The 11,005-nt window shown below is 45.5% G+C and overlaps 1 protein-coding gene across 1 annotated transcript; it reads right to left on the bottom strand.

The window, feature by feature from the left end:
* Window positions 1–987: 987 nt before the first annotated feature.
* Window positions 988–10,151, bottom strand: LOC134464490 (protein downstream neighbor of son homolog). The gene is made up of 10 exons (XM_063217929.1): window positions 9,649–10,151; window positions 9,011–9,091; window positions 8,298–8,504; window positions 7,512–7,690; window positions 5,555–5,733; window positions 5,141–5,240; window positions 4,694–4,840; window positions 4,092–4,290; window positions 3,187–3,396; window positions 988–2,264 (listed from the first exon to the last, which is right to left on the bottom strand). The coding sequence occupies exons 1-10, from the start codon at window positions 10,057–10,059 to the stop codon at window positions 2,112–2,114; spliced, it is 1,866 nt and encodes a 621-aa protein (XP_063073999.1). The 5' UTR covers window positions 10,060–10,151; the 3' UTR covers window positions 988–2,111.
* Window positions 10,152–11,005: the final 854 nt, after the last annotated feature.

The raw sequence follows: 11,005 nt of genomic DNA, 5'->3' as shown, positions 1-11,005 counted from the left end.
GTCAGGACATAGACCCATTGCTTCAAAATGCTCTAGATTACCTCAGACAGCTCCAAGGCCACGACAAAACAACTGTGCAAGCCATAAGCGAGATGGTAGTGCATTTTCATGGGGATGAGGTCTATGTTAATTACAATGCTGTTGTTTATGGCAGATACATAGAGGAACTCATTAAAACCCTTGTTGACTTGCTAATGATCAAAACACATTACAGAGAAGCAATTACCCCAGAGGAAGAAATCCTGAGAGTCCGCCTAAAAATGATAGCTGAGAAGATGATTAAACGTCAGCTGTATGTGGATCTTTTTGCCAAACTAAAATGGATCACGACCCATAAAGTAGACAGGGGAGAAGTTGACATGAAGTCTAATCAGGCTAAATTTGATGAAATACAATCAGAAATTGCAAAGATGCTGTCAGAGATGGTGTCACGAGTCACTACACAGCAAAATCAGGGATGTTTGCCCTGGTATGCTTGCAATTAGATATTACATTCAATATTACTAAGGCTAAATACTATACATTACATACCATACAAGATCTGACTTCATTTAACTACATTTTCCACTGAAAATTTCAGTAGCCTACAGTACATATATTTTACTCCTTATCTCCATAATAAACAAATGACTTGAAATAGTTATTAGATTGTGGAGACCTGATTAAACTAAACCTACACATCTGGCATAATCTGACGTCATTGATTCCTGCCATTGCATGAATTGCGACTTGACCTTACATTATGTGAAATGCTATTTCAAAGAATAACCAGGACATTCTATCATACTATTCACCATTTAAGATGAAACAGCCAAGCATGTTTTTTTTTAAACGAAATAGCCCCATGGGGGAGCCAGGTTTGAGTCCGGCCTGGGTCATGTCCCCCCAACCTGCCACATCTCTCTCTCTCCCACTGTCACTGTCGCCACACTCTCGACTGTCCTGTAATCTCTACTTGACATTAAAAATAAAAAAAGGACATCATGAGATGATACAAACACCTGATATTTTAATCACTCAACATACAAAGCACAATCACAAATTCATAAAAGATAATACACATTAGGCAGTGACGTGGTATTTGGACATTAGCAGTGGCAAAAGCAATTCCCCAATTCAATGACGCCAAAACGCCCCAAAATAAATACAGGCCTGCTGAGTATGGACAGATGTAAACTGTGGTAATTCTATACACCTTTCTGCGTTACACCGCACATCTCATGAATCTCATTCTTTTGCATGGAGATGTCTAACTACTTAAATTCTCCCTTACTCTTCAGACACCAACGTTAGTCCGCTTGTGCGCACTGTGATATCCGGGTGTTAATTTAAAAAATAAAAAAATAAAATAAGAACTAAAACATTAATAATATACTTCTCTAAAATACCCTGAGACATGGAGAAAGCATTGCTCCAACTGAGATGTCTCGTTCTTCACAACCCAGTGCACTATCTATAGAACAGAATAAGGCCAGTCAGTCACACCCTCTGCAGAGAGAGAGAAAACAAAGATATCAGAGGTGCCATCCTGTGAAGCTGAGGTCAGAGTTCACTGAAAGGTCAATTAGAGATCAGTGATAAAATGGCACGACACACATGGTTAGTCTGTCTGGCACGGTGTCCCGCTGTGCCCCTGGTACAGACATTTAAGCTTAACAGTAAAATTTGCAGCCACAGCTCAATTTCATGGAATGGTCTTCAGAATGGTACTACATCTGGTGCTACTCCCCCAAGTGTTGAATATGCACAGTAAACTTTGCAGCATTCAAAAAAAAAGCCACAAGATGGGCACAGAGATTACAAAAACAGGCAGCAGACTGGCACAGCAGCACTGCTCTCCACAGCCACCATACTCCGTCACCAGGCTGGAGCAGGATGGCATGAATTGGGCTGGGCTGGACCAGGATGGGATGAACTGGGCTGGGCTGGACCAGGATGGGATAAATTGGGCTGGACCAGGATGGGATGAATTGGGATGGGCTGGGCTGGACCAGGATGGGTGAATTGGGCTGGAGCAGGATGGGATGAACTGGGCTGGGCTGGACCAGGATGGGATGAATTGGGCTGGGCTGGGCTGGACCAGGATGGGATGAATTGGCTGGGCTGTGCTCTCAGCTCTTCCAGGTGTAGGCGTAGCTCCTCATGTGCAGCTGGCGGAGGGCCGCCTTGCCCAGGGAGGCGGGCTCCAGGGCCTGCTGCAGAGTGGCGGGGGACAGGCCGCATCCACTCAGCGCTCCTGATGCTGCCGATGGTGGTGGCGCCGTCTGGAGAAAACGCACACAAGAGGGAAGAGAGAGAGAGAGAGGTGAGTAAGAGAGACATATAGAAGCGTATAACACAGGCAGGCAGGCAGGCAGGCAGGCAGGCAGGCAGGCAGGCAGGCAGGCAGGCAGGCAGACAGACAGACAGACAGACAGACAGACAGACAGACAGACAGACAGACAGACAGACAGACAGACACACACACACACACATGACTGGATGAGGGAGCAACAGATGACTGAAAGCACAACACACATAGAAGCATGCTATACAGACAGACAGACAGACACACACACATGGAGGTGAGTAAGGGAGACATACAGAAGCATATACACAGGCAGACATGCACACGCAGGCACACAGAAGACTGAACGAGGAAGCGAGAGGTGTTGCCCTGGCCGGCATCAAACCCGAGTCACCGGGGTACAAAACGTGCGCTACACAGGGGAACTAGAGGCCCAGGATTAAGACCGAACCAGGGGAATTCTCCTCTAGGGCTGTCCTAAACGATTATTTTTCCCCGATTAATCTATCAACTATTTTTTTCAAATAGTCGATTAGTCAAACAAATAATTTTTCAAGTATTCTGGCACTTTAATCTTCAAGGAAATTGGGAAAAAAAGGAAGAAACTGTTAAAATTAGGTCCCTGAGCAATTTTAGGTTTCAATAAAGTAATAAAGCATTAGTAAAGTAAGTAAAAAAGCATTGAATTAAATGAAACGATTAGTCGACTATGAAAATTCTTGTTGACTAATTTCAATAGTCGATTAGTCACGATTAGTCGATTAATCGTCCCAGCCCTATTCTCCTCCCCTTCATAACCACACATGCACACACGTACGGGTGCACACCCACGCGCGCATATAAATCAGCCTTCTACAGACAGGATATGCACACAGCACCATGCCAAGCCAGTCTCTCACCTGCTCCTTGGCCTCTTTGCAGACGGGCACGTTGAGGACGGCGGTGGGCTCGTGCGTGTAGAGCACGGTGCTGAAGGAGCCCTTCTGGGCGGCGCGCAGCAGCTGCGTCAGCATGTGCAGGGAGTGGGGCATGACGGGGCCCATCACCTCCAGGCTGCACATGTCCTGGTAGCCCGAGTGCACCTGCGTCTTGATGTTGACACTGCGCGCCTGCGGAGGAGGAATAAGAAGGAAGAAGATGGAGGAGGAAGGACATCATCGTCGGTGAGTACACACACATGTATTAAATGTCAGAGAGAGCGAGAGAGATAGAGACAATATCTGTCCAGAGTGTGCATGCTTATTCGGTCAGATCCGCGTTGGAACCTGTGTGTGTGCGTGTTTTGTCACCTTAAGCAGTCTGTGGCCCCTCTGAATTTACTGGGGGCCACAAAAACAGAGGACAGACCTGCCTGTGATCCTGTACAGAGCCCTTGTGGATGTGCTCGCCCATGTGTTCCTCACCTTAAGAGTCTGTAGTGTGGCTCCTCTAAAAGTGCTAGGAGACAATAGAGTATCCCTAGCCAGCTTGCCTCTTAGTCTGTGTGTGTGTGTGTGTGTGTGTGTGTGTGTGTGTGTGTGTGTGTGTGTGTGTACTTTTTGTTATAGCGTATTGTTATTATACTTCTATGAAAGTGCACCATGATTATATTGTTTAAAAGTATTTAAAAGTAATCACTGATAATATGCGCACTTCCCCGTGTCTGCAGTGTGGCTCCTTTGAAAGCGATGGGAGCCAATAGAGTATCCCTAGCAAGCTCGTCTCTGAGCCTGTGTGTGTGTGTGTTTGCGTGTGTGTGTGTGTGTGTGTGTGTGTATGTGAGTGTGTGTGTGTTTGGGTGCATACGCTTCCCCATGTTCCTCACCTTCAGTGTCTGCAGCGTGGCCCCTCTGAAGGCGTTTGGTGCCAGCAGGGTCGGGGGCAGACCTGCCTGCGATCCGGTGGCGGCCACCAGGCTCTTGCAGTTGATGAGGAAGTTGATGAGTGTGTGCGTGTGCGGCCCCTCCACCAGCACCACCGACTCCGGCCGGTGGTCCAGAGACACCGTGCTCCTCTCCTTACGACTGAGCGCTCAAGGTCAGGGAACATTACGGTTCACCCACACATGCTAGTAGGCGCACACAGGCATGCACACACGCAAGTACCAAGATCTTCTTCCTGTTCTAATTGATAACCACTTCAAAATAATCCTTTCTGATCTGCTACCCTCCCTTTTGTAGTATTCTGTGCATACATACTCAGAGGGCAAGACATAAAAAGTGACAGAGAGGGTGTGAATACCCAATATTCCTCTTTTTTGTCTTTGACTCCGAAGGTCAACTTTAGACACACAGACACACAGAAACACACACACTTGAAGCCTCAGCGTTTGGTTTCACAAGCCTTCAGGAACACCTTATTCTTACAGTACAGACGTGCGCATGTGCACGCGCACGCGCACACGCACACGTGCCGGTGTAAGGATACAGTTTGATGGAGATGGAGTCTGGCTTCTTGATCTGATCCTGCACGCCCATCTCTTTCAGCCAGGAGAAGCCTCCGTCCTCATCATCGTCCTCCTCATCCTCGTCCTCCTCTTCTTTGCCCACCTCTTGGTCACTGTGCTCACCAGCCCTGTGGGAAGTTACAGGTAGAAATAAGAAAAATAATTCACACACAACAACATCGGAATATATGAGCCTCCCTCTTCTCTTCATGATTATACTCTACTGTACACTGGAGTCAGTTGATGGTACGTGCGCGCGTGTTTTGTTGTGGTGTGTGTGCGTGCGTGCGTGTGTGTAGGTGTGAATGATTTTGGATTTTGGTTGTGGGGAGATGGTGACCTGTGTGTGTGCGTGTGTGTGAGTGTGTGTGTGTGCGCGCGAGTGTGTGTGTGTGTCTGTGTCTGTGTGTGTGTGTGTGGTTACTCACTCTGTGCTGTGTGGCTCCTCTCCGTCAGTGGGCTTAGAGGCCTCGCTGTGTTCCTTGCTCCTCCTCTTATCTTCCACCAAAGGCATGCTGAAGTCAATGCCTACACGCACACACGCGCGCACACACACACAAGCATAGAAATAAATGTTTATGCTGTGTAGAAATTAATATATAAACAAACAAAAATTAAACGTACAGACAGCAACAGAAGTTGCAGACACAGCCAACCATCAATACCTTTTAAAATGATGAAACCATGGCTGATATTGATATAGACATATATGTTCTGTGTGCGTGTCTCACCTTCTGCTTCCATATGTTTGTATGTCTCTCTCTCTCGCTCACCTTCTACTTTAATGGTGTGTGTGTGTGTGTGTGTGTGTGTGTGTGTGTGTGTGTGTCCATGTCTCTCACCTTCTGCCTTCATGGCCTCCCTGAGCCCCCTGGTGGTGGGTGAGAGCAGTGCGGTGAGGCCCTGTGTGCCGCTCAGGCCAGATGCACGGAACAGCACCGTGAACTGGTAGGAGCAGAGGTAGAAGTACGGGCAGAGGCGTGCCTTCAGAAGACTGTACAAGGACGTCAGACTCACCGACCTGCAAGACAATAGAAACATGAGAAACGTCTGAAGCACGAGAAACACTGCCATCATGTTTTTGCCCTCAGCCCCCATTAATACACAATTTCTCAAATACGGGCAAAGACGTGCCTTCAGACACATACTTGTACAGGGGCATCAGGACGACAGAAAAACGGATGGAAGAGAGTTTGTTTTCAGAACTTAAGGCAATGATTTTCTAGGTTCTTGCTTCCTAGGCCTTACCATGGTCTCTGTAAAGGTGTAAAAGGTATGAGAATGTGTGACCAAATGGTATCTGAAATCTCATTGCATGACAACAGCAGGCATGCCTTTGCAACCTTTAACTTAGTTGACTAGTTTCACACAACTGTAAAGAGCTAGTTAGCAGCAGTTGGGTGTTGTTTTCCTACTTTGCTTCGTTTGCTGTGCAACCCCCCCGTCACAATACAAAAATATGCAATTGACTGCGTTCAACTTTCAGTCGATTGGTTGGTTGCTAGCCACAGGAAATTTTAAAACACTTTACATCTGGCCCGTGGGAGCTAGTTGAATAGGCCTTGTTTAGAGCTTGTTGAGGTTTCTTTTCCTGAAGATGCCATTTTGATTACCCATGCCATTCCTTGTGTTGTCTGTTGTCTTGTGTTCAAACTGTCAGTTTACATCGGTCCATTTACACGGTCCATTTACATTATGAATGTGAAACTATTTGCTCTCTGCAACTTCAATAAACTGACTTGAACTCAACTAAATTAACTCCCTGTGCACCTCCCACCTCGCTTCCCACACTCAATACCAACAGAGCAGCCATGTAATCTCCTACAAAAGATCAAATGGCAAGTTGTGACCTCAGTCACATTGCCACAGGAGGGAGAGATTTGACTTGACTGCTGTAATTTCAACACCCAACCCTGAAATGACCCGTACTTTGTGTGTAACTAAAGATCAGACAGACACAGCAAACTCCAACTCGAATAGTGTTATGTCAGTGTTCTAGATTAAAAGAAGACAGGAGTACATTGTGAAGGTTACTGTGGACATGTGTGGCAAGGCATGACATTAACTTTTCTGCTTACTGGCCAATTTTGGCAAGTGGTTTTCCACAGGCACTAGCCATTCGACCCTTTCACTAGCCACTGTTTTCTTAACCATCATCCAACAGGTGTAATACTAGGGCTGGGTTAAAAAGATCGAATCGCGATCCAATATCGATTCACGTTCGAAAAGTGTGATATCGATTCACAACTTTGTGGATCGATTTTTTGCCGATGATTATAGGTGCTATTTTCTCAACCACATCCTGCAGCTTTCTTGCACATTCATGGTGACTGACTACATGCACAAATACACACAGCCTGTTCAAGTAAACAGTGCCAGTTTCCCACTTCTTTCTCTCATACCAAGGTATTTCATGCGTGTGTGGGTATCAAAGGTTGATATATTTAGGTTTTTATAGCCAGTTATAGAATTTAGGCATAAATGGGTTAAAGTGACAACCCAGCAATACAGTAGATCGATATCGAATCGAATCGATTCGGATCATGGATCGAATTGGATCGTGACCTTCTGAATCGGAATCGAATCGATCCAGGAATTTTGGATCAATTCCCAGCCCTATGTAATACGGTCATAAACAATATAATTGTCATGCCAATACATTTCCTGGTGGCAATGTACTGTATAAGTGATGATCCAGATATCCTTTAGAATGAAGGACCACACATGCTTGCTCTTATTCTGGCCCTCACTCTCATCCACACACACACACACACACACACACACACACACACTTCTTACCACTCGCGCATCATGCTCTGCTGCAGCTCGGTGTCGTTGCTCCAGGGTGAGCTCTTGCCAGCGAACTTGCGCTCGGCCCCGATGCGCGGGAAGAGGGAGAGCCAGGGCAGCGAGGGGTGCTGCCAGTACTGCAGTGCCTGCTGGAAGCCACAGCGCAGCTCTGGGCAAGACCGAGGCTCCTATGGACGGACGGACGGACCGACCGACACACACACACACACACACACTTGAGTAATTCATCTCGTGAGATGCATCCAATTCCAATTGGGAGAACAAAAACAAATAAACACAATATTTTTAAGCCACATGAGTACAAAAACGGATATAATGAGTTCATTTAGAGGGGAGCACAGCACTCATCTGATTTCTACTTGCAAATCTGCACCTCTACGTGTACTGTATAGCTTCTATAAATAAAATCTATGTCTGTAGACATGCCGTAATACATTAGTGCAAAAAATTACGAGACCACCTGGAAAAAATGTTGAATTCTATTTTGACCATTTGTAAATGACTATTTACAAATAAATGCTCTAAATGACAATATTTTCATTCGCAACTCAGAGGAAATGTGGTCGGTAAGCTTAGTTTATAGAATGAAACAACAACATTTGTGTTACTCAAACATATACCTATCCAAAATCAGAAGTCTTTTAATCGGTCGCAAAATCAGAAAATCTTTAAGTGATCTGTTTATTTTTTTTCAGCAGCTGTATATCCAATCTATAGGGAAATCAAAGAGGAGAAAAGCGTTTTGTTTCAAATGTGAGAAGAAACAAACGGCACCTGTATGTTGTGAGGAAGGTCTGCGTACTGGGCCCTGCAGTGCTGTGTCAGGCCCTGTGCCTCCTCCAGGGCTTTGGGCTGCTCTGCCCAGGAGAAGGCCTGGGGCGAGGTGAACAGCAGCCGGGTCTTCAGGCTCCAGTCGGCAGGGTACTCCGGAGCCTCTGGCACAGCCAGAGCAGCCTCATCCACAGCCTGCCGTTGTGGACTCTGAGGTTGGTGCGTGTGTGTGTGTGTGTGAGAGAGAGAGAGAATCAAGAAAGGACAGGAACGCTCAATTTCGGGAATTTGTTGTAGGAATTTTCAATTTAGTGGGTTAGTGTCACATACAGACAGAGGTTTCAACGGCTCAACTTCTGGGATAAAAGGCAAGGTGCGAGTACACAAAATCCCAACTTAAGGTAAAAAAAACCTCACCGTCAAAGCTTACACTCGTGTTTTTATACCACCATGTCAGCAGATGTGTTTCTGATGTGTATAGAGGTCAGTGGTTTCAGACTTCAAGTCATTGTGTCAGTGTAGTGTACAACTGTTGACAGGGTGATACACAGAAATAGATGAGTTTAAGTGTGAGACGGTCAGGCCAGCAACGTCAGACCACCAGTGTTTCACAAGGAAGCATTTTTTATTAATACCTTTTCTTATAGATGACAGGGGACAACTGCAGCCATGTTCACCTGCCCTTTTGTTACTTCAAGCTGCTTTAAAGAACTTACCTTAACCAATGCAGGGCTTTTCCCATCATCAAACAAGTCATCTTCGAAGAGGGAGTCGTCCTTGAAGACAGCAATGGGAGACTGGAAAATATTGACAGATAAAAGGAAACAACGTCACACAACAAAATACTTTCTGCTAAGGAGTATTGGCTTTTAAATAAGAACTAATTGCTTTAAGTATACTACCGGTATATACACTTTAATGCAAGATGTTTAATGTAAGACTAATGGTAATTTTAACCTTTTATTGAATCCACTGCACTTAACGTTTGCCCTGTGGTATGTGTTGTTGCTATCTAAGCTATCTATGTCTTGCTGCACACCTAATCGCCCCTTTTGGTTGAAAAGTTGAAGTTGAACACACGTTTATGAAGATACACTTCACTGCTGCGGAACGTTTGCTTTCTGATTACAGGCAGGGAAGCTGAGATAAGGATGTTCAGCTCACAGACCAGCTGTTTGGCAGTGTCAGCTGTCGTAGGCTACAACAAGTGCTAGCTAGTGCTAGTTTGTAGAAATATAGTTTGTAGACCCCTTGGTTAGCAAAGCCCACAAAGGACAGTTTCAAGATAAACATTGAAGACAAACTGCCCCGGGTCTCTCGCTGAGTTATGTACATGTTACTTTGTTGACGTTACCTTCTTGTCACTTGTTTTGTCCTCTTGTATTAGCTGCTCCACGCAGGACAAAGCACTCTTGTTGCCATAACCCGCGTTCTCTCCTTCTGCCTCAACAGGAACTCGCTTTTTAAAATCTAGCAGGACATCAACATCCCCTTCGGACCTAGCATTGGCTCTCTTGCTGGGACTGTTGTAAGTATTTTCTATGTTTGCGAATGGGTTTCTCCGTTTCACACCTCCACCCGGGCGGTTTGGGGCATTCATCAAAGGCCCTGGTGAGAATGGACGGGTCCCAGCAACTGACTGGCCGCGGGTCGAGAGAGCTCCTTGTGGGCTGTTGCTTACTCCCTCGCTCCGGGCTCGCTTTCTCCTCATTCGCATAATATCCGCGGGTTTCTTAAAACTCGGAGAGTATCCTACTTGATCCATTGCCGCTGTAAACTGCCGCGTTACGTAAAATTGAAATGTGAAACTGTTACCACCGTACGAGATCCTCACTGTTTATGTTCTTCTGCCGCCAGTGCTACTTCCTCGCTTGACAATACGAATTTTCGCGCGAGACAAAGCGGACCGCTCAAATTTGGGGGAGGTGTCGACAACAGACATGCGCAATACAAGAAATGATAGTATCGCCCCCTTCTGGAGCTATGAAGAAGAAACTATGAAGACTGAATTTGAATCATTATAGACCCACTGTAATTAGGTAGGCTTATAAAAGTGTGAAATGTGGGTCTACAGCAGACAATTGTAATCCTTTAACATTGCCTATCTATATCTGTGTAACCCATAGATTGTACACCAGGGGTCCCCAACCTTTCTGGGTCAGAGGGCTACCAAGGCCTACCCGAGGGCTACTGAGAGCTACCCAGGGCTACTTTTATTTAAAAATCCTCTAGGCCTACTGATGTCTTGACATCATTCCCAAATCACACTAGATTGAATAATAGGCCTAATTTGTTTACAAGTTATAAGGAAATATTCTTTATTGGCTATAAAGAAATAATCTCATATTTCAATTAAGAAAAGCATTAACTGTGACAAAAATATTGTAGTCGTGACTGTTTACTAACATCCTTGGTGGGCACATCAGAAGTTGGTGACACCTGTTGTACACTCTATTTAGCCTACTCTCAATGGTGTAACCTAATACATTTTGCTGACATTCAGGAGATCATTCACTGTCTTTCGCCCAGTTGCCAAATCAACATTTAGGCAACTATAATATCTGCCTGTCACCCCACGTTACTGTTGCCTAGCAGAGGGAACTGCCATTGGCACGTAAAGGCTTAGGCCAACTGTTAATTGTTTGTTTTTGTTTTAGTTTTGAATTTCCTATCTCCCCCATGCAAACCAAAACGGTAGGCCTAATTTTATA

This window comes from Engraulis encrasicolus, chromosome 15, assembly GCF_034702125.1.
Source record: "Engraulis encrasicolus isolate BLACKSEA-1 chromosome 15, IST_EnEncr_1.0, whole genome shotgun sequence".
Lineage (NCBI taxonomy): Eukaryota > Metazoa > Chordata > Actinopteri > Clupeiformes > Engraulidae > Engraulis > Engraulis encrasicolus.
This window is presented reverse-complemented; position numbering and strand designations above follow the sequence as displayed.

Excerpts from the sequence above, each read along its gene's own strand:
- LOC134464490 (XM_063217929.1), bottom strand. The coding sequence starts at position 10,059 with ATGGATCAAGTAGGATACTCTCCGAGTTTTAAGAAACCCGCGGATATT. Across the intron at positions 8,505-9,010 it reads AAAGCCCTGCATTGGTTAAG|AGTCCACAACGGCAGGCTGT; the intron begins GTAAGTTCTTTA and ends CACCAACCTCAG. Across the intron at positions 2,265-3,186 it reads GCAAAGAGGCCAAGGAGCAG|ACGGCGCCACCACCATCGGC; the intron begins GTGAGAGACTGG and ends CGTTTTCTCCAG.